At 46.3% G+C, this 24,309-nt stretch overlaps 1 protein-coding gene across 2 annotated transcripts; it reads right to left on the reverse strand.

Moving 5' to 3' along the window:
- Positions 1–1,622: 1,622 nt before the first annotated feature.
- HDGF (heparin binding growth factor) lies at positions 1,623–23,392 on the reverse strand. Of its 2 annotated transcripts, none has more exons than XM_083167609.1 (7): positions 22,967–23,392; positions 7,739–7,815; positions 7,370–7,508; positions 7,163–7,216; positions 6,305–6,505; positions 5,349–5,542; positions 1,623–4,471 (listed from the first exon to the last, which is right to left on the reverse strand). In XM_083167609.1, the coding sequence occupies exons 1-7, from the start codon at positions 23,051–23,053 to the stop codon at positions 4,468–4,470; spliced, it is 756 nt and encodes a 251-aa protein (XP_083023735.1). In that variant the 5' UTR covers positions 23,054–23,392; the 3' UTR covers positions 1,623–4,467. The 2 variants fall into 2 exon arrangements, with proteins under 2 accessions (XP_083023735.1, XP_083023734.1); XM_083167608.1 differs by having other exon boundaries at positions 6,305–6,508; positions 22,967–23,388.
- Between the last annotated feature and the right edge of the window lie 917 nt (positions 23,393–24,309).

Below are 24,309 nucleotides of genomic sequence, written 5' to 3' on the forward strand. Positions count from 1 at the left end.
TGTTTCTGGATGGTCCATCGCGTCTATGGTCGCAAAAAAACAGGGATTGTATAGATATGCACCCAGCTTTAGAGCTACTGGGCAGCATTCGCTACCTTTTACCCAAGAAACTCCTGCAGCTCCAGTCGAATGGTAAATGCCCCCAGCTCACGAGTCCGTATAATCATGGCTGCCCGGTAAACCCATCCCTTAGTCTGCAGCACTGGAGCAGTTAGTGTAATGGGGTAAACATAGGGGGCCCATTTTTAAACGGTCGGATCATTTAGAAATGTGTCACATGGTTTATTCCGTGTGTATGCCTGATGGCGGTGTGTGGTCCTGTGCAAGTGATACAACACACGTGATTATCTATGTAAAACGCATTACCATGGTACCTCCAGGAGTCCCGTGTGCTACCATTAGTGTGTACATTATATCAGCACCTGATCATGTGATTCACATGTGCGTACTAGCTAAAGTTTGTATTGACCGATTACGGATCGGTCTAGTAAATGGAGACAGTAGCTCATAAGACATTTGATAACTTGGCTATAAAGGCAGAAAAAAAAGTATTTTGCTTTTTGGGTCAAATGGTTTACTTATGCAAGTAAAAAGCAAGCAGAGACAAATGCAGCAGCTGGATTGGTGAATGATAATAATAATAATAATGAAAATATCCAATTTCGGTCATTGTTGTCTTCCCCCTGCTCCTATTTTCATGTGATGACATTGCTCTTTTCCTTTTATCATTATGTAGCTAATTGAGACCACACATTGTTTTTGTTTTGTTATGTTACCATATGTATTGTTTATGTACCATGTAAAACTAAAAAAAAAAAAAAAAAAAACAGAATAAAAAAAAAAAAAAAAAAAGACTGCCGTGGAGTTCAAGGGAAATTGGATGGATACATCGTAGATGCAAAATGCACCCATGATGTGCCACTGATGGGTCCTATTACGATTTATCCTTTGTGTTACACATAGGATCTCAGCCTCTAATACGATGCACACGGGAACGATCATCATATCTGATTTGGCCAGTTTTTATCCGATATATTGGACTGATCCGTCGGAATCTGATAAAAATAGGTCAAATCGCACCGGTGTTTGGGCACCTTAACATTGGAAACGCACTATCCCAATGAAACCACTGCCTGAGCGACTGATTTGGTTTGTATATCTGTGCAGACGTTACAAATGGGTAGGCAGTGAATATGGCCTAACTGCAGCTTCATCCCAGACCTGATACATTTCTGGGCATTAACCCCTTCCCTGGCAACTCCTGAGAATTTTCTGAGCTATGCTCCAGCGCATAAACTGACAAACCCGGAAAATTCTCAGGATTGCCGCTGTCTGCGCTGAACTCTGCTTCAGCCACTACCAGGCTCCTTGCTTGTAATGTCATGCCACACATAGCCTAGTTAATGGCCAGGCAGCAGCTGACAGTGCTCAGCGGAGATGCCTGGGACACTCCGCTAGGTTTTTTGTTTTTTTAAGGGAGTGATGGTATTGTGATGTGTTCAGTTGACCAATTACTGGTATGATAAGATCCTAGTCCAGTATAAACCTCACACCCGGAAAATAGCACCTTATCAAGTGTCCCTTGAAACAAACCGCACAAAAACTATACCAGAGACTGCAAGTCATTTTTTAATAATAGTTTATTTATCCAAAAGAACCGCAGCCTACAGTTTTCAGAACTATACCAAAAGCTACAATTTTAACAATTGCTTTCATCACAGCCGCAAGAACAAATAGATCCGTAAGGGCACTGATTATGTTACAGGTTTAATTGTCTCATGTGGCAAGATGGGAGTGGGTAACAAGACAACTGGCCAAAGAAAAAAGGAATAGAAAAACTACCTATAAAATGACGCTTCTGGTAGGTAATTTGTTTTTTTTTTGCCACTTTTTATTTTATTAAAAACATTAGCTACAAAATTACTTTGAAATTCTGTTGATGTACACGTGTTATGAGCAGGTAGAGCGGTCCTCTATTTTGAGCTGCAACCCTTAGCATGTGAAGTTTGGAGGAGGGGGATTAAAGGTTTCTCCCCGTGACAGACAGCCACCATAAGCTTTATTGACCAACAACAGTTTTCTAGTATCCTTACACTGCCCAGCCAAGACCTCACCACCACCACAGAGCTATGCCCCTCTATCGTATGACCGATCAGTACTATTTAAAAATAAAAATAGTCCTTCAGTCTTAAACCATCAAATAGGAAATCTATGGCCCTCCAGCTGATGATCTGGTAGGCTGGCACTTGTATTGCCACAGGTTCACCCAAGCCGCCTCATCGGGCCTAGTCTGGTTTTAATCTACATTTATAAAGTCACAACAAAGGTGGTTGGAGACCATGGGGAATAGGTTGAGCCTTCTACAGATCATTAATTTTAAACCTTTAAGACATCTCTTAATGGTCTTAAGAGTGTTTCTCGACAGAACTGAAGTCCTTTGAAATACGCATATTGTAAGGTTTATTACTAACATTATATTTATCCTTGAATAAATGAGCAGCACTGGTTTCAGACAAATGTACTTCCCACTAAAGTAAGATATCTTTCTGTTGTAGGTACTGCCCTTACCTCTCTGCTGTGGTGTGAAACTCTTAAGAAATTGACCTAGAACCAGGTACAAAGCCACTTCCAAGATATCACATTGGTAGAAGCTGTTTCTACAGGCAACTTCTGTACTTGTTAGTGAGTTTTATTTATATAGCACACTTTCTCCAACAGGACTCAAGGCGCTTGTTCGCTATAGTTTTGACAGATCTCCCCCATAGTCTCCAAGTCTAGATTTCTAGAAGGCTTCAGACTGCATATTATATTATCGGTTTATCAGGAGGTATTATTCAAAGCATGCTAGTTAAAATAATAGATAGACACTTAAGTGTCAAAATACTTAAGTGTCAAAATACTAGCATCAAGCTAAGAGACTGCAACAAACACCTTAAAACAAGCCCCAGGTGCTATGACTGTACCGGTGAATGTAGGAATAGTATATGCATCCTAATGTTCCCCTTATCCGTGCTACATACACTAGGAACAGAGGAAGGGAGAGTTCACCAAATTCTTACCCTCTATGGTCATTGGGCTGAAGCTCTAGGCAGGGGACATCCATACTAGAAGGCAGCCTATTAAGTAACTTATCAAGCAGCGGCCAGCCAAGAAGAAAAATAATATAAGGCTTTACCAAATTAATACAACACTATGATACCAGCTTATTTTTAGCAGACTAATTGGTTTTCTAATGCAGCAGCAGCATTAATCCCAGGGACAGCTTACACTTTTTTTTCCGATTTTAGTGTTTAATGTTTAATACTAGTGCAACAGATTTAAAGCACAGCTATTGCTTCAAAATCATTGACGCAAAATATATACAAGTACACACATTAAACTCTATTGCCTTTTTTTTGTACAAGCTAATGAGAATTCCAGAGAAAATTGCTTCTGTTTTGTCATAGATGAAAATCATTGCAGCAGAAATTGAACATTGGGACAAAAAAAACAAAACAAAAAAAATCAGAAAATAAAAGGCCAAGGCAGATCGCGGATATCCAGTTTGAAAGTTTTAGCAATTTTAGAGAATAAACATACATTGAAGGCTAATTGCATTCTCTTTATACATTATCTTCAACAGATAAAACGAAAACAAAAATGCACGCATTATGAAACAAAGCATTTGCTAGGCTTAACGTAAAACAAAACCAAACAACCCTACGAGATATTTAGTGGTACTGCCCACCCTGTATATATGACAATATGGAAAATGCGGGATTAAACATCTTTGGTGCGGCAAGAGGAAAGCCAAACTACCGCTTGTATCTGGCAGAGGCCAGTTAAACAGGATCCTGGTGATTAGATTAGAAGACCCTAATTCAACAAAAACATTTACTCAAAGTATTGCGCTGCTGAGTCCTCAGGTGCAAGCGTGACCCATGATCTGAGCGCCCAGCTTGCACGTTTCAGGAAACTATTAGCGGTTTATCTGCCTTTATTTTGCTGTTCAAAAAGAATTCAAAAAGAATTAAAGACTATCAAAAAAAACGTATAGCCAATAAAAGACTTAAGGATAAAAGCACAGCAAAAGACTTTTACACACAAATTAATAATCAGGGAAGAAGCATTCTTTCAGGAAACTTAGTAATGGATAGATAAAAACGTTCTGGAAACTAAACCCCAGATTTTAAGCCATTTTGCTGGGTGCTGAGAGCACCCCGGTATGCTACAAACATTAAAATTATTAGTGGCCTTAGAGATGCGGCTGAGACCATGGATCCTGCGCTGAAGTTGCAATTTGGAATCAATGCCATTTGCTGGATTGGGTTGCAGATAGAACAAAAGTGGATGACGATGAAATGTTTTTGTTTTAAATTCCCTATTTTTTTTTTTTTTTTCAAAGTATTTTTTCTTTAAAAAGCACCCACGTCTCCCAGTAAAGCAAAAAGGTCAGGATTCTGCCCAGTCACGGAGAAGAAACTCACTTTAACTAAAGGAGAAGGGATGAGAAGACAGAACAAATGGTTAGAAAAAATGCAAATAATACATTACTCTTCATGTAAAGCAAGAGGCATCCCTCGAGGTCACAGCTTCCTACAAAATACTGCTGGGCTGGGTGACCTAGGCATTGTGTCAGTGAGTAATGGGTGCACCTGCTGGGTGACTTGGGAAATGTGCAAGTGAGTAATGAGTGCACCTGTGCTCCTGCTGGGTGACCTGGGCAATGTGTCAGTGAGTAATGAGTACACCTGTGCAGCTGCTGGGTGACCTGGGCAATGTTTCAGTCAGTAATGAGTGCACCAGTGCTCCTGCCGGGTGACCTGGGCAATGTGTCAGTGAGTAATGAGTGCACCTGTGTTCCTGCTGGGTGACCTGGGCAATGTGTCAGTGAGTAATGAGTACACCTGTGCAGCTGCTGGGTGATCTAGGGCAATGATGTGTTCGTGAGTAATGAGTGCACCTGCTGGGTGACCTGGTTATTGTGTCAGTGAATAATGAGTACTCTGTGGGGTGAGCTGGAAAACGTGAACTGATCGGGGTACTTATGGACAGATTGGGTACCACTGCCCTAGGAGAGTACGGTCACACTAAAATGACCATATAACCTTACTTCCAAGCCAAAAAACAACCCGAAATAAATCAGGTAAAACATTAGCCACCCAACCGGAATGCTTGCCAGAAGCTAGCTCTAATCTCTCATATTGAATACGGTGTTTAATACTGGGAACACTATTAACGGATGGATAATTTTGAATAAGCTGCAGTTTAGTGAATCAGCCCTGTAGTGTCCTCGGCCCCCCGTCAAACCCACAGCTGGCAGCAGTGTCGCCCATATGAGGCTACAGAAGTCTATCATGCCTGCCTACCTCTCCTCCTTATCACTGGTGTCTTCTAGCACTGTTTTCTCCTCTGACTTCTCCACTTTTCGCTCTTTTGTTTCAGTAATTTTGTCCTCTTTATTCGCCTCAGGTGTCTGCTTGGCTGCTTCTTTTGCAGGTTCCTTATTTTCAGGTTTTTCGGCTTCCTGATCGCCCTCTCCCTTAGCTCTCTTGGGGGAACTCTGCAGAGAGAACAAATAAATAACATTATTATGCCAATGCTTTCAGTTGTCTAGTTCCTGACCTTTCTCACCCTCAACATACACTAGGACGACACTTAAGGTGCCCATACACTTATCCAATTTCACCCGATCCCAACAGATTGGGCCAAGATATCGGCCCAAGTCGGATGTGTAAGACATCCCACCCGGTGCGCGGTCGCGAGTGGATTGGGTTTGGACACTACAGAATGAAACTGTTGCAGCTTTTTAGCAGCCACGATGTGTTGGGTCCGATCAATAGGTATGTGCCAGCGGTGAAGCACCGCTGGCACACACCTATGTGAAGAGGAGGGCCGCTGCAGGGCGGGCAGTCTGACTACGCAGTGTCTGGGAAGTGCTGCTGAGCAGAGCTGTGGCGGGAGAATTAAAAAAATGTTTTCAATACATAGGCCGGCCGCTGACTGGCTGAGTGCTCTCTCTCAGCCAATCAGCAGCCTCACTGCTCATTGCCTGAAAGATCACTCTCAGCCAACCAGCCTATCTTTTGAATTGTTTTTGTTGTTGTAAAATCTCCCGCCGCAGGTCCGCTCAGCAGCACTTCCCGGAAACCGCTGAGTCAGACCCCTGCCCAGGACTTATTTTATTTAATTTTTTTAAATCACTCTCCTGCCCCCACAGCTCATCAGGAATTTACATGGGCTAAATCACTTGCGATACTTCACCATAAAGATAGCACGGCTGAAATGGTACAGTGAATAGAAAAGCGTAATTCCATTAATTTACCTCTGCAGCGTCCTCTGCTTTCCGCTTGGCTGCCGCCTTTTCAACTTTGTCCTTAGATTGTTCGTCAATCACTAATTTCCCCTCTTCATCACTGCTGCCATCAGCAGTCCCCTTCTTCTCACCGTCAGCCTCAGATTTCTCCTCCTCTTCCTCATCATCCTCCTCCTCGTTTTCTTCTGCTTCAGAGCTTTTCTTGGGGGTCTGCTGCAAAAAAACAAACCAGAACATTATTCCTACCGTTTGGGTGCATTACATAGTTTTATAACTTGACTGCCCTGCTCACACCACACTCACATGTCCATGACACTAAGAACATTACTCTGTACACAAAATAAAAGCAGTTTGTTATTTCTGAAGGTGGCCATTCACTATGAGATTACAATCGTATACGTGTGACATTTGATCTGATCCGATGCGCGGTCCCAGAGCATCGGACCGAATCAGGAGGTTAGACGTGCAGAATGTATGATTACTTGCGACCTCCAGCAGCAGCGGCAATTAGAATTGTGCAATAACGTGTCAAATGACTGGCCGGCCTCTGATTGGCTGAGAGTCGTTTGAGAGTCGTTTGTCACCATTTTAAAATTCAAAAAGCCACTGCTGTCCACCCGCTGCACTGATCACCGCCGCACCTACAAACCCCCCATCAAGTGACATTTTATGTGAACAAGTCGGACCTAATTCTCCAAGTATGTGAACATCCCGGGCGGCTTGCAGGAGAATTAGGTCAGACTTATCCTTAGGACAAGTCGGCCTAATGTATGGGGGCTTTAGATTGGTCAGTCTGTGGTAGGAGGGCCATTATGAAACAGTTACCCGTGATTCCATTTGACCAATACAAATAACCTGGGAATGTACCTTTTTTCCAGCACGTCCAGCAGCTTTGGGCGTAGCACTTTTCTTCCCGGAAGGCTGTGTAAGTAAAACGGATAAGTTATGGTAACCATGTCAGACACAAGAGCCGTAGGCTGCACTAGACACGTCATTAGAGACCAGGCGCTTGTACTCATTACAAAGAAGTAGGCAAAGATCTTTTATGAACACTATGAAGGAAGGAGAGAGTACCTGGTATCCAGACGCCTTCACCTCTGGGCTGTTCTCAATCTCCCAGAGACCCTCACTGAACCCTTTCCTCTTGTTTGCCTTTCCAAACTTCTCCTTGGTCTCTTCATAGGGAAAGATGTCTTTTGGACCAAGATAAGCGCTAAAAACAAAGGTTTCTTATGAGATCAATGCTTACATCACTAGTAATGAACATTTTGGATAACATCGAACACCAAATAATTTGAAGCTCCTTACACGGAGTCACAACTGTATTCCAGGTGCCAGCGACATAACCTTATATTGCCACACAATACCGTAAGCCGTTATTACAACACTACAATGAAATGTTTTACTTCCAGGACACTCCTGTATCCTCCCCTTTATACTTACGTTTCATGGGTTCCAAAGAAGAACACTTGATACTTATTCGGGGTGGACTTTGCAGCTGGTTCCGGGACTTCATCGATCTGAAGAGAATGAGAAAAGAGTTAAACCCAGCAGCTGCACAAGAGGGAAAGCTGGTCAACACTTCACCAAGGCCTAGACCAGCAGCAGATGCGGAATGGCAATATAATCCCTCATACTCTGATACAAAGCTCTACAACCTGTCACACAGACAATAAATGCACCCTAATATATTAACATGAACAAGCATGTATTAATTGTAGTTTACAGCAGTGTGTTTCTAGGTATCATTTTATGCGACACTTCCTATTTGTTTGCTGTATGTGATCATGTGAGGCTCCACAGACTTCTCGCTGATGCGAACCACCTTCCCATCACGTTATTTAGCTAGAATTACTAGGCACAGAGATATCCCCACATGGTATAAGGTGTTTAGGCCGACATGGGGAAGGTGGACAGTCAAAAGGTTGACATGGGTTTTCACTGTTTTTGGAGCGACATGTGCCGATATGCAGTATTTCATGCCCTACCATCCACTAGGGCATAGACTGACAATAGAATCATGTCAACATTCGGTACAAAAAAATGAAAAACCCATTTCGACCTTTTGGACTATCGACTTTCCCATGTCAACTTAATGACCTTTTTGACCTACAGCTTTTCATCTGTCGATATAAGGCCATGTCGACCTTAGGTTCATCGACACCCTCCCATACAAAGGTAGGCTGCTCACAAAACTAGCAGCACAACGACTGTCCAATTCAGGGCACCAACCACATCTGGTAGTGAGGTAGGTAGGATTTAGTTTGGAGGGTTAGAAGCCGCAATGATTGGACACAGCTGGTGTGCCCTTCCCTCTCGCCTTACTTTGAACAGATCCACACCTATTCACCCGGCGCTGATCGCTGCACAGGGTACACTGCATTTAGGCATTAAAAAAGTGCAATGCTATAACAGGCTGGTGTGAAGATGAACATATCTATATATACACGCATATAAATGTATAGAGCTCAACTTCTAACACCGAGACTATAAAGGCCAAAGTCATGAAAAAGCATCAGAGAAATAGGGGATGAGCTTGGGAGCACTCACATGACGCTACAATGAATCTGGGTACAGTATAAACCTCCAACAGTCAGGATTCCGACATCCGAATCCCAACTGTCAGGAGCCACCACTCCGGGCTCACCAACTATTCTATTCTCCCTCTACGGGGGTTAATTACGGGAATTAATGGGCACACCAGCACAGCAAAACAACTGAATAATGCCCATTGCTTTAGATGGGACTTGGGGCTCTGAATAAGACACTTCAACCCCCCCCCCCCCCCCCTCCTCCCTTATTAACAGCATATAAATGCTAATACAGCACAATGCATTATAGACTGCTACATACAGATAACCATTTCATCAATAATAATGACCTGAGTAACACAAAGCTATAATGTACACTACAAGGAAGCCATAAGGAGGAATGCAGATCAGACTTCTCTGTCCTCCATTCTTGTGGCTGGAATAAGCAGATCTCCTTATGAAGTACAATACACAAAGCTCATTTTGTGAGCCTTGCCCACGAGAAGTGGGCGCATGTCATTTGGGGCACGTGTGTCATTCACCACCCACAGGGCTAAATATTAATAGCAGAACATGATGATTTTTGAAGAGACAAAAAGCAACTGGAGAATGTCTCTATGTGGTGCACCAAGGAAAATAGAAGAATAAAATGTAACTTTTAATTGGATACTTGATAAAATTTAAGCGAAATAAAAGACACAATACATATACACATACATGGACATAGAAATAAAAAGGATAATTAAATCCTCACAACGTGGGACCCCCCTGTCCCAAGTAATTTCAACAATAAACTTTATTATTTATGAATGTCTTTATTTAATGATCTGCAATTGAACTGGTTTATACGGATATTACCAGTATACACGTGTTAGTGCACAATTCTTCCTTTATGTAGGCGGTATTATTCTGGTGACAATCACCTAAATGATACTGCTGCTGGTGGCTACGTTAGTTGGTTTAAATTCAACATTCAGTTTGGGCAGACATAGCAGGCAAATTTTGCCAATAAATTGCCCAGATTGGTTGGTGTGTATGCCACCCTCAAGAATACATGTATTAGTACACAATTCTTCTTTTATGTGGGCGGTGTTATTCTGGTGATAATCACCTAGATGATACGGTTGCTAATAGCTGTGTTTGCTTATATTGAATTTTAAATTTAAATCAACAAACAGAGCAAGCAATATTCGCCAATAAATTGCCCAGATTGGTTGGTGTGTATACCACTTATGCTGATATTATGGGTTGCGGTCCCCACATACAATGTAGCGTGGTTTCCACTAGCCAATATTTTATGATCAAGTGGTAATAATAGCCACAGGTAGCCACGAGTACGGCAACCCAGTATTAATATATGGGGCCGTGAGTTTTAACAGTATATTATACTGCGGCGTGGTTAGCTCGCCGGGAGACAGATAGAGGCTGTGTGGACGTCACACACAGCGCGTGTGTCTGCCGGGCAGACTCGTTGTGCGAAAAGCCGCTACCTATACCGCTAAGGAAAGAAAGCAGATCAAAATGCATTCAAGTGGGGTAAGGGGAGCAGGGGGAGAAGCCACGAAGTGTACAGTCGGCGTACGCTTCGCCTAGCAGCTTCGTCAGGACCAACCTGAATGAGCCCCGGAAGCCCATTAAGTACCTGCCCGCTCATGCATATTCATAACATGCAAATCAAGGTGTGTCAGTCTCCTGATCTATTGGTTAATTAAGGTGCCATTCAAAGTCGGCTGGTTTCATGAGAAGATTAGAACGTAATAGACATTATGTGTTCTTTTTGACATTTAGATTATATGCGTATTAAAAAAGAGATCGCAATATTGAAGGTTTGGTGATATTACATATATTATAAGGTTAATGAGTGGACATGCGAGTCGATAGTAGGTGGCGGAGAGACATGTCAGATGGTTCTGAATTATGTCCCATTCTTCAGGTAATGTTCCACATTCCCGGAACTGATACATATTTTCCTATAGGATAAAACCTATGGATAACCATTTGGGTAAGATATTGTTTATAGGGAGAGAGAAAATGATGTCATTGAAAAGGCGATTAATAGGAAAAAATATTTGAGTGTGATAATCGTTAATAAGAGATACATCACGCACTTTTTATATAATAGTATAATATGAGATATTGAGTAAAATTTATTATTAAATGGTGAATGGTGAAAAATAATAATATAAGTATGGAAAATCCTACTGCTGTAAAAATAGAATATAGAGCAATGTGTGACAAGTGAGAAATCTACATACCAGGTGATACCTATGGTGGTATTGGTGAATATCATATTTCAATATTAAGATAGAAAGGAAGGGTATGTCTGAAAATGGGGGGTGCTAATATTATAGGAATTAATAAGGTGAGATTAAAGGGGAGATAGTGACAGATCTGGGTCCACTCTCCTGCCGCATACACTGGGGTACGTGTGATATATTTAGACACACGTCACCCAGGCACACAGTCAGAGAGAAACCGATCCGCTGGTGATCAATTTTGATCGGTGTTACCATATTTGAAAGACAATGATTAAGAGAAGAGAGTGTCATTATTCATAAAAAGAGGTGTCAAATGACAGATTATGTGTTAATCAATGTGTTGGATAACATTGTGTCTGTGATGACACGTGAGGCGAGAATATGAGGTGTGAAAACTGGACACTGTGTAATTACACTGCAAAGAGTGATAGTGAAAAGAAAAAAAAGGGGGGGGAGAGTTTTGACCATCACCTGTGTGTGGCGTGTTTAGGAATAATTATAAACGAGAGCATAATATAAATTTGGTATTTAAATTTAAAGTTGGGTATCAAACTCCTTTGATGGAGCTATTTGAAGAAATAGTTTCAATGTATTACAGCATAAATAATGTTGGATTATCAAGGAATATATCTATCACAATGTAGATATAATGAAAAAGGGGAAGGAAGAAAAAAATATAAATATATATATATTTTTAGATTGAATTGGAAAACAGAGGGAAGGAGAATAAGATTATATAGGAGTGTCTATGAACTCATAAGAAGACCGTATAGTTGTTCTCCTCATTGAGACCCATGGGAGTCATGGATCCCATTAGGAAAATCAGTCTTGTTTCATGTCTTAGGAGTTCCCTGTCCCAATCTCCTCTACGAATGTTCATCACAATGTTGGTCATGCCATATACTTTTAAGCCATTCGGGCTACCATGGTGGTATTTGAAAAAGTGTTTGGCCACAGGTGTTAAGGTTTTGAATTTTTGTTTGTCTTTGGATGCATTTTTAATACTGAGTATATGCTCCAATTAATAGGCCAGGGAACCACTTGCTGGCATTCCACCAGAGCACATGTCAGGGCTGGCGAAGAAAGGCAGAGCCGTAGTAACTGAGACTCCATAGTTACACAGGACAAAAGGATTTACTTTCATCACCAATCAAGCCAAAACATAATTGGGGCGATTTAATTGTGTTCTGTCCCCTCTGCAGGGCATCTATACAAATGAGATATTCAATTGTTTCTCCAATCAGGAGTCAATTAGGTCACACACTGAGTTAAGGCCCCCATACACTAGCCGATTTTGGTCAAATTTCAGCCAGATCAGTTGGATCTGGCCGAAATCGTACCAAAATCGGCTAGTTTTGATGTCCCCTCAGATCCGATGCGCGGTCCCGTGCGCATCGGATCTGCGTCGGGTGGTCGGACCTGCTGCACGTCCGACCACCCGACTTGGGACCTAGTGGGGCGGCGAGGCGGTAGAGGGAGCAGGGGGGGCTGGGGACGCTGCGGGGGACACAGGCGGCATAGAGCCAGGCAGGGGGAGCCGGCGGGAGCTGTCAGTATTGAATAAAAAAAAAAAGCCCATACAATGCATGGGCGGCCTGTGATTGGCTGAGCGCTCTCTCAGCCAGTCAGCAATTGGCTGAGAGAGCGCTCAGCCAATCACAGGCTGCCCATTCATTGTATAGGCTTTTTTTTTCTAGCACTGACAGCTCCCGCCAGCTCCCGCTGCCCGGCTCTATGCCGCCTGTGTCCCCCGCAGCGTCCCCAGCTCCCTCTACCGCCTCGCCGCACAGACGCTGTCCCCCGCAGCGTCCCCAGCAGCGGGGGACACAGACATGTCCCCCGCAGCGTCCCCAGCTCCCACCTCTGTAGCCCCCCCCCGGGTTTTTTACATGTGATAAATCGAGACGATTTATCACATGTAAAAAATGGCACATCAAGTGCCAATCTAATCAAGCTCCCCCGGGGAGCAGCCGGGGAAGCTCAGGGGGAAGTCGGGGGCGACTTGTCCTAAGGACAAGTCGCCCTAGTGTATGGGGGCCTTTAGGCCGCTAAACCAGTCTAAAGATCTTCACTGGGCGTCTAAAGGCCCCCATACATTAGTCCGACTTGTCCTAAGGACAAGTCGGACCTGATTTCCCCCTGCAGCTCCCAGGGAGGGGGACACACGATTTGGCACTTGATGTGCCAAGTTTTGCAAATGATACATCGCATGCGATGTATCATTTGCAACTCCCGGGGAGCTGCAATGTGGAGCGAGCAGGGGGGCCGGGGACATCGAGGTGGCGGGCGGGGGATGCTGCAAGGCGGCTGGGGGGGACGGACGCACGCTGCTAGTAGTGTGGACGCTGCGGGGGACACAGGCAGCAGTAACATAGAGCCGGGAGGGGGGAGCCGGGAGCTGTCAGTACTGAAAAAAAAAAGCCCATAGAATGAATGGGCAGCCTGTGATTGGCTGAGCGCTCTCTCAGCCAATTGCTGACAGGCTGAGAGAGCGTTTAGCCAATCACAGGGTGCCCAATCATTGTATGGGCTTTTTTTTTTTTTCAGTGCCGACAGCTCCCGGCTCCATGTCACTGCTGCCTGTGTCCCCCGCAGCATCCGCACTACTAGCGGCGTGTGTCCCCCGCCCCCCCACCCGGATGGAGCATGACAGCTCCCTGCTCCGGCTCCCCCTGCCGCCCCCCTCACTCGCCAGCATCTCCCGCCCCCCTCCCTCGCCGGCGTCCTCAGAGTCCCCACGGCTGCACATAAGGTGTCAAAACCTGCGATTTGGTCCGATTTCACTGCCCGATCCATCTGGTGAAATCGGGGCCAAATCGCATAGTGTATGGCGGCCTTTAAGTCCTGGTTTGGGTGCTTTGAGCGCCCAAATTACAGACACCTTCAAGCATTATATACCACTGCTCCGCAGGCGAAAACTAATATGAAATCTGTGCCTAATCTTATAAACCATTATATAGCTCCTATAGATGCCCAGCAAATGTCACAACTGAATTAGCCCCAATATGACTTATCAGAATATATATCGGTACTTGTGTATTAGCACGGCACCCGTTACGCAGGTGCTGTCAGAATCAGCGTAGTGTTTGCGCGGCCAGCGTAGATATCGTAGTCAGTCAGAAGTAGCGTAGTGTTCCCGCGGCCAGAGAGTCAGCATCCCTGTCAGTGACTGCGTAATGGCAGGTGAGAATGTGTTCCTGAAACACCCCCACTATCCACACCAGCCCGAATCGTGGCCAGTGCAGCAAGCCCCGCGAGGGGATGCGTTACGCGTCCTTCCGACTTGTACATACCCCCACTATCCACATCCGCGTGGAGTTGATATTATAAAGTGTGGCGAGCGCAGCGACGAGGATTACTTCACATGTATTCTGCGTCCGCTCGCCACACTTTGGGCTCCCCACACTTTATAAAATCAACTCCACGCCGACGTGGATTGTGGGGGTATGAACAAGCCAGGAGGACGTGTAACACGTCTGCTCGCCACGCTTCATGCTCGCGTGGATAGTGAGGGTTTAAAAAAGGAGGCATTTGCCAGTATGTAACATGGAGCACAAATGCCTCCTTTATTGTGCATAAGACGCACTTGCGGATACGGGCAGGGTTGCCGTACCCTGCCACAATAATTACTGAGACGCAGGAGCGTCTGAGACGCACATGCGTCTCAGACAGCTAGAGCGCCTCTCCGCCAGCTCCAGGATGATCCCCTCTCTGCCGGCGTCTGCCAGTGCAGGGGATCTGGCGGTGTAAGAGGCGCTCACTAGGCTTGCCATGGATGACGGGGACAGAGCCGGGCTGCCGCAGAGTCCCTACACTAACTATGCTAACTACGCTAGGCAGCCGCTGGGCTACGCTGAAAACTGTGCTATTACACAAGTACCTATATATCTATAGTGTACAATGGGGAGGGGAGAAAACACAAACATCCCTTATATCATAAGCTGGGTACTCAACGAGTGATTTATTGTTATCGATATGCACGATACCGATATATCAGGAACATCAGAAAGCCTATGATCCCGCACATCATTCTGTTTCCCTGCCATCATAGTCTGTACAGCTCAATGTGGACTATCATCAACAGCTACATGTAGGGGCAGGTGAAGTCACTGACCGATATTACAGATATCGGTCAGTGTGCATACGCCATCACCCACTTGGAATGTGTGCGAATAGTCTAGTGCAGCGTCAGAGTACCTCAGCACACTAGCCGTTGAACTACACATCCCAGCATGCCCTGCAAAAGTTTTGCTATGTGGTCATGCTAAAACTGTTGCAGGCCATGCTGGGATGTGTAGTTCAACAGCTGGTGTGCCCAGGTTCTCTATCACAAGCATAAAGCCCCAGGGACAATATATTGTATCAGTGTGTATGCGTGTATCGTTCGCAGGGAGCTTGGACAATATTGTTCAAGTTGGTGCTTACAGAACTCATCGGCCTGTAACTAGACAGGTGTTGTGCTTGAAGTATTGACAGTTGAGAATCCACGCAAAAGCCATAAGGTATAACCTCGGCTCTGTAGGTCATAGGTGTATCCCTGGCACAACAGATTAAGCAGGCCTGGCAGCATTGGGCTGTAAAGTCCCCCTCCCCCCTGTGTTGTCCTATGATGCAGACTGGGGAGGCTCCTGGCTGCAGGCACGCTGGCTCCTGTGCAGAACCCTGTGTCCCAGCTCGTGTCCATTTTCCAGTGTTGACATGTTAAAGGGTGTTAAACTGTTACGCTGCCGGGCTGGTAGTAATCTTGTAGTACTAGCAGTGCAAGTCTCTAGTGTGCCGATGGGCGTGCGTGTGTGCTTTTATAGATAGGCCTTTGATATAAATATCTGGTTTTGCCTGCTGCAGGAAGGTCGGACGTCCTCTCTGTGCACTTATACAATGAACGCACAGTGGTGACTGAGGGCTCAGAGTCCGCCAAGTCAGCGCCAAAACCAGCCATCACTATCCCCCAGCTGCATCTCTGCCCCTCCCCACACATTATATGCATCGGTCATTTGCATGCAATATACAGGAATATATACCTGCATAGTTCTCTATTTGTAGCTATTCCATGTCAGAAATAAGCCCAGGACTCCTATGCGAATTGCATCATTTTCTAACAACGGGGTTTCTCTATGAGATCCCTGTGTCCTGCCATTCCCCCTACCTCCTGACACCAGCTGGGAAGAACTCTACATTCATCTTACCAACAGGTGAAGACACTGCAGTGTAATTAATCCTGTCACACCTGGGACACACCAGGTCATGTTTCAGCAGTGCTACCTCTGCTGCTAGCTCTTGGGGGGTTTGTATAATCACAAATACTACAGAGACCGAGGGGTTGACGAGATCATGTACAAGCATGGCTATGCAACATTGGAAGAGCCACACGACAAATGGGACATCGCTGTCGTCTCTCTCCCCCCCCCCCCCCCCATGTCTCAGCACGTAATGAGGGAGGCTGTGCAGACTCTTCCAACTATTCAGCTGCCGGGTATTCATAGCCATCTGGCAGACTACCTAGGCAGCAGCACCCAATATCCGTGGCAAGCCTGTGACCCAGCACTTTTTTGCAGAGAGGAGGGAGGGGGCTGTATGTCAGATCGGAGAGGGGGGGAACTCATTCAGACACATCAGAGGCCATACCAAACATTATCCCAAACTAACATTACTGGAGATGCCCCAACAAGCAGCTAAAATACCCCTGCACACAGTATTTCCATTCATTTCTGTCTGCTGTGATCAGAACAGATAAAAATCCAAAATACTGCAAAACTGAGCAGGCCCAAGCACAGCAGGTACACGTTATTGCAGGCGTTAGGACAGTACAACACTAAAGGTGCCCATACACGGTCCGTTTAGGACTTAATTAGCACGCATCGCATCCCTAGTGCATGCACTGTGATCCGATGCGATGTGTACCTCTAGTACAAAAAGTATGTGAAGCACATACTTTTTGTACTGTACGATGAGATGCGCGGTAGCGCGCATCTCATAGTACAGAACGGACGGTCCGGGAACGGACCGTCTATGGGCACCTTAACGGAACCACAGAATTGCACACCTCGCACGTGCACTATTTAACCAGGGGCCACTTTGAAAAGGTGCGGGACTGCAGGCAGTATATAATGACAAGACCTTATATAAAGCGGAAATAAAACCACAGCCAGGGACAGGAACAAGGATCTGCCCAAAACACCTCAACGGTTAACGTGGTGCAGCAATTTATAGATTCAACTTTGTGCACACTTCTTACATGTATCTGCATGTCCCAGCCACGTGCACAAATGGGGAGATCCTGACTTAAAAACAAGGACAGTTGTGGTCACCTGTGCAGCGATACAGTATGACACCCTGACCAACCATCGAGCTATTCATTGTTATTGTAATGAATGGAGCGAGTGCAGGCTGCGAATATTTGCAGCCCGGCGCATAATACAGCATCACAGCAAAGATGACCATGGCTACATACATTAGAGCAGCGGTTCTCAACCTCGGTCTCCACACAGAATCCCAAGTGAAATAATTAGCTCCACTTGTGGATCTTTTAAAAATGTGTCAGTGAGTAATGGGTGCACCTGCCGGGTGACCTGGAAAACGTGAACTTTTGGGGGTTACTAAAGGACCGAGGTTGAGAACCCCTGCATTAGAGCATGGTTACACACAACATGGGGGCACGGCAGCTGCGGCAGAACATCCCAGCATGCCTTGCTTCAGTTTCAGCATGCCTTAAGAGAAAGCCTGTGTCCGGGCATGATAGGATGTCCAGTTGCACAGCAGTTGGAGCGCCCGACAGTACAACAAGAGCCATTGGTTCTCGTCCATGATGTAAGTTGCAGGCATTACAATAACTGCTGTGTCTAGTTCCACTTCTGTTTCTTGACCAGGATGTGATGTTAGGTGAGGGCGGAAGTTGTTAGGTGCCCTCACAGCGTTCTTTTATTTGTAAGTTACATAGGTGCGGGTTATTTTCTTATATTTCACAAGGATTGTACGCTCACCACAGACATTCCCCTCCAGGTATATGTGGTTCTAGTACATGATAGGAAAAGTCAAGACACTGAAGTGGATCTAGCCGCAACCTTAAAATAATCCCCATACAAATAGCACACAAAAGCTGCTCATTATTTCACCAGCCAGATATCCAAAAGCATTATTTGTGCATTAACCAACATATTCTATATTCTCACCCAGGTCTTATTCTGCGACATGCACAGGTTTAATTATTTTGGCCTTTCAGAGCCATTGTGCAAGGTAACAGCACACAATGGCGAGGGTAACCCTGAATTCAGGTGGGCAGAAGCACTGCTGTTATAAGGGCTTGCTGCCGTCAGCATTTCTTGGCTCATTAGACCATTATTACAAGTGGTTAGGACATGTCTGCTTTCCCAGACTCCAGCCACAGCCATTAGATAATAGACCAACCGGTTCTGCTTCCAGAGATAAGAGATAACCCTCCCCAACAGCACATAATCCTTGTTATTCTGACACACTGCACACACACCATAGTGAGCCCGTCAGCCTGGGGGTCACAGAGAGAACAGCGCTGGGGACGAAGCTTAACTCTGCATTCTTGGGAATCCTGCTGTAACCTATACAACACATACCCAGCCAGGCAGGGACTGTGGTCCTTCTGCATAGAAAACTCAGACTGTTCCCATTGGTAGCAGCAGGCACCGACACACAGGATGGATAAAAGCTACATGTAAATCGCACTCATTGCCTCACAGCAGAGGCAGCCACTATGCAGGTATCAGGCCTGAGCAACATGCCCTGGATAAGTGTTGCAGTCCTAATACATCAGTACAGTAGTCTGCACCAGGGTCTGAAGTGGGCCTATCAAGTGGTGTTATCAACAGGCAACTGTTCTGCAGATGAGCAGTAACAGAAAGGATTAAACAAGGCTCAGTCACAGAGTGGCACCCGTTATGCATTTCTGGTGGAGGATTGCGGCCCTCAGATCTCATAATCTTGCATTCATTGAGAAGGCCATACAATCAGGGCCTGAGCAGAGGAGAACAGCTGAGAGAGTGAGGATGGAGAGGAGGGTGAGGATGGAGAGGAGGGTGAGGATGGAGAGGAGGGTGAGGATGGAGAGGAGGGTGAGGATGGAGAGGAGAGTGATTAAGTGAGAAGCTCAGCCCGCTGACTGATTGCCCAGTTCTCTCTAAGCGCGATACTTAGTCATCACTGGGCCATACCAGAACACATGCCCTGCTGTCTAGGAGGTGCACCTTCCAGATCACAGCGTCTGTCTGATGTGTGCTACAGTCACCTGCGCTGCTGTGACCCCACCCCCCATTCCTGTACAAGTTACCATTAGGGAAGCATCCCCTCCCCTGTTGTGGAAGCCAGTTAGAGTATGGTACCTCTACCCAGTGATGTATGAACATCCCCAGCTACTATATGCGATATATGCTCCTCAGTAACGGACTTGCATTGTTTAAACGGCCTTCGGTTGCAACTTGGGGTCCCACATGGGAATCATCGCCTGTCCCCACCCGGTCATCCATCATCAATGTAAACAGCAGGAGATGGGATATTATAATGCTGTGACGTACACTGGCTGCACATTTGACTATCTATGGATCCCAGACAATGAACACTACTTGGGCAGCTTTCAGGTGTAGCAGACTGTAGTCATCTGCTAACTGCACCAACAGGATCCCCATCAGCTGGGAGCAAGGCTCGCACTGACGCAACCGGTAACAGGGCAGGACTCATCCATATCTGGATCTATTCATATATATGAAAATAAAGAATTACAGTTTAAGTGTTTCACTTCACTTGATACCACTGAAAGCCAATCATACTTGGTTCCTTAAAAAAAAAAAATTACTCAATTATACTTCAATACAGCTATGGATCAGGGTGCAAAGTTGATTTTGCAAGCTGGAATCCAGCACTATCACAAATTACAAGGTTTTTTTTTTTACTAAGCTTTATTTAAAAGCAAAAGAGATGTACAAGTTAATAAAACAGGGATGGATTAAACTGGCAGCAACTGTCACGCCTCTCAGCAGTAGTTTTCACTGCAGAGCTACAAAGCCAAAAGGTGTCATTTCTGTGCAGTCATGTTCAGATGTCAGGAAGGGGCATGCCTGGGAGGTTGTCCAAGTCTCTTGTTAAAGTTTGGAAGCCTCCTAACATGCAGATTAGTGCCACACCGCCCTGTTTAACTACGGCCAGATGCTTTGCACTCTGAATACTAAAGGCAACTCACTAAATCCAGCAGGTATCTCATGGAGGAACCTTGGACCTCCAGCACCAATAAAAAAAAAATCTATGAGTAATAAGGCTTCTTGAAATAGGTCACCACTGAATAGTAAAGGCGATGGCTCTAAAGTTAATTTTACAGACGGAAAAACAGTTTAAAAGGTAAAATAAATAACAGCAGCTTTGAATATTAGTCCAAACGCTACACTGCAGTGGTTTAGGACCAAAAATGATACCACTCCAAACAGAGTGACTGCGATGGATGCTGAGAACACACACTTGTGTTTGCTAATAAATGAAATGCCTTATGAGTAGAACTGTGGACACATGGTGTAATTTGCACTATAGATTTGGACTATATAGTCATCACATAGCACAGTGCAAAACTCCATGTAGAAATTGACTGCATCACATTGAATCTGTATCAGCGACCACCACATTGGCCCATGCGTCCACAGCTTAAGTGTAGTGCAAGTCTGCGCTGCTGTTAAAAAAAATAACACAGGATTCCACCGTTTACATGGACTCCGTGTGTTATGACGCCTGACTCCCCTAAGTGTTACATAGTTGAATAGGCTTTCACAGCTCCATAGGGATTTCTGCCGACAAATTTGTCTTGGGGTCCACCCTCGGCTAATTAGATAGCTACACTGAGCAATACAGTGACCAGCGTTGACCAGGCTTCACTACTATACCACCACCGGCACACTGTCCAGGCCTCACTACTGTACACCACCGACACACTGTCCAGGCCTCACTACTGTACACCACCGGCACACTGTCCAGGCCTCACTACTGTACACCACCCCCCATACTGTCCAAGCCTCTACTGTACACCACCCCCATACTGTCCAAGCCTCACTACTTTATACCATCCCCATACCGTCCAGGCCTCACTACTATACACCACCCCATACCGTCCAGGCCTCACTACTATACACCACCCCCATACCGTCCAGGCCTCACTACTATACACCACCCCCATACGTCCAGGCCTTTACTGTACACCACCCCCATACCGTCCAGGCCTTTACTGTAAACCACCACCATACCGTCCAGGCCTTTACTGTACACCACCCCCATACCGTCCAGGCCTCACTACTATACACCACCGCCATACCGTCCAGGCCTCACTATATACAACCCCCATACCGTCCAGGCTTCACTACTACACCCCCCCCCTCCCCATACAGACTAGGCCTCACTATTACACACACACCCCCCCCCCCCCATACAGACCAGGCCTCACCATTACAGGGACATACTAAAAGGAATGACAGTGGAATCCACCCCGACCAGGCCTCACTATTACACCCACCCACCCCCACCCCCCCCCATACCAACCAGGCCTCACTATTGCACCCACCATACCGACCAGCCTCACTATTGCACCCACCATACCGACCAGGCTCACTATTGCACCCACCATACAACCAGGCTCACTATTGCACCCACCATACCGACCAGGCCTCACTATTGCACCCACCATACCGACCAGGCCTCACTATTGCACCCACCATACCGACCAGGCCTCACTATTGCACCCACCATACGACCAGGCCTCACTATTGCACCACCATACCGACCAGGCCTCACTATTGCACCCACCATACCGACCAGGCCTCACTATTGCACCCACCATACCGACCAGGCCTCACTATTGCACCCACCATACCGACCAGGCCTCACTATTGCACCCACCATACCGACCAGGCCTCACTATTGCACCCACCATACCGACCAGGCCTCTCTATTGCCCCCACCATACCGACCAGGCCTCACTTTTGCCCCCACCATACCGACCAGGCCTCACTTTTGCCCCCACCATACCGACCAGGCCTCACTTTTGCCCCCACCATACAGACCAGGCCTCACTATTGCACCCACCATACAGACCAGGCCTCACTATTGCACCCACCATACAGACCAGGCCTCACTATTGCACCCACCATACAGACCAGGCCTCACTATTGCACCCACCATACAGACCAGGCCTCACTATTGCACCCACCATACAGACCAGGCCTCACTATTGCACCCACCATACAGACCAGGCCTCACTATTGCACCCACCATACAGACCAGGCCTCACTATTGCACCCACCATACAGACCAGGCCTCACTATTGCACCCACCATACAGACCAGGCCTCACTATTGCACCCACCATACAGACCAGGCCTCACTATTGCACCCACCATACAGACCAGGCCTCACTATTGCACCCACCATACAGACCAGGCCTCACTATTGCACCCACCATACAGACCAGGCCTCACTATTGCACCCACCATACAGACCAGGCCTCACTATTGCACCCACCATACAGACCAGGCCTCACTATTGCACCCACCATACAGACCAGGCCTCACTATTGCACCCACCATACAGACCAGGCCTCACTATTGCACCCACCATACAGACCAGGCCTCACTATTGCACCCACCATACAGACCAGGCCTCACTATTGCACCCACCATACAGACCAGGCCTCACTATTGCACCCACCATACAGACCAGGCCTCACTATTGCACCCACCATACAGACCAGGCCTCACTATTGCACCCACCATACAGAACAGGCCTCACTACTGCACCCACCATACAGACCAGGCCTCACTACTACTACACCCCCTATACTGTTCAGGCCTCTACTACTACACCCAGAATAAACAGGAGGAGACTTACCCGGGCCGGCCAGTGCGGGTAACCCTTCATCTTCGCGAAAACCAGGTCCCCGCACTTGTACTCCCTCTGCCTGTTGGAGCGGGACATGCTGCTGCGTGCCGCGACGAGGTCTCGGGAAAAGAGCGGGAACTACGGAGCCGGCGGGCGGGCGATGCGACTAGGCGAGGAGGCGGCGGCGGCTTGCGGCCTTTGGCGGCTGGGCGGGGGAGCGGGTGTCCGGCGAGGGGAAGATGCCCATCCACTTGTTTGTGTTTGAATCTCTCCTCGCTGGCGATGATTTGCTCTCTCCTCCCTCCTCACTCCCCGCCTCTCTTTCCCCACTGATCGGTGATCTGTTGACCACGCCTGGTGCTTTTAAAAAATCCGGGACTGGTGCCTGGCTCCCGCCCCTTAGTGACGTTAGGGGGCAGGCGGCCTGGGAGAGCGCCGAGAGAATGGAGCGTTGCCACGGCAACTAAAGGCGCGAAGTTCCAGCAGCCACAGCGCCGGGGCGCGAAGGTTAACAAGTCTCGCGAGGTTTTCCTACTGGCGTTAAAAAAAGTCAGACGCGTTTAAACAAAGTCTATTTCCTGTTTTCTATATTTATGTATTGTTGATTTTTCAGTCTACTCTCACCCCTGAGTGCATGGTAAGGATTTCAGGGCAACGTGTGGCTCTTCAGGAATCTGCGGTGCAACTACATGTTCCAGCATGCTCTGATATAGTTTTAGCAATACCTAACAGCAACACGGGGGCAGGGCTTGCTGGAATATATAGTTCTACAGCAGCTGCAGTGCAATACATTGCATTCCCCTGGTTTAAGTACTTATGGTTCCCTTTAAATCCGCAGCATGACCTTATAGGACTCCATTTTGATATTATAATTGTGACTTTAAAAAAATGGGGGGTGGGGATTGTGCTGTCATATGAATACTCCACATCATTCGATGGTCGGCGACCATCAAATTATGTTTACCTCGCCCCTTAGGCTGCGAATGGTTGTTTATGCAAAACATCCATTTGCAGACATGTGAGCGAATTCACCGTCAAAGGGGGGCGGGCTTAAAAGACACGCAGCGTTGCGTATCAACCAGTGACGTGCGGTGAGATCAGTCACTGGTGAGGCTCTGTATTTTTTAAATTATTATTATTATTTATAAGCAGTTTCTTATATAGTGCACACATATTCCGCAGCGCTTTACAGAGAATATTTGACTATTCATTCACATCAGTCCCTGCCCCAGGGGAGCTTACATTCTATATTCCCTACCAAATGTACACGCACACACAGACATTCTAGGGTTAATTTTGTTGGAAGCAAATTAACCTACTAGTACAGTATATACACACACACACCCACACAC

Source organism: Crinia signifera, chromosome 12 (genome assembly GCF_055691185.1).
Source record: "Crinia signifera chromosome 12, ASM5569118v1, whole genome shotgun sequence".
Taxonomy (NCBI): Eukaryota; Metazoa; Chordata; class Amphibia; order Anura; family Myobatrachidae; genus Crinia; species Crinia signifera.

Bases quoted from the DNA above. Each gene is read 5' to 3' on its own strand.
- HDGF (XM_083167608.1), bottom strand. From the start codon at position 23,053: ATGTCCCGCTCCAACAGGCAGAGGGAGTACAAGTGCGGGGACCTGGTT. The intron at 7,217-7,369 runs GTACTCTCTCCT...TTACTTACACAG, and splicing joins TGAAGGCGTCTGGATACCAG to CCTTCCGGGAAGAAAAGTGC. The intron at 6,509-7,162 runs GTACATTCCCAG...GTTTTTTTGCAG, and splicing joins CTGGACGTGCTGGAAAAAAG to CAGACCCCCAAGAAAAGCTC.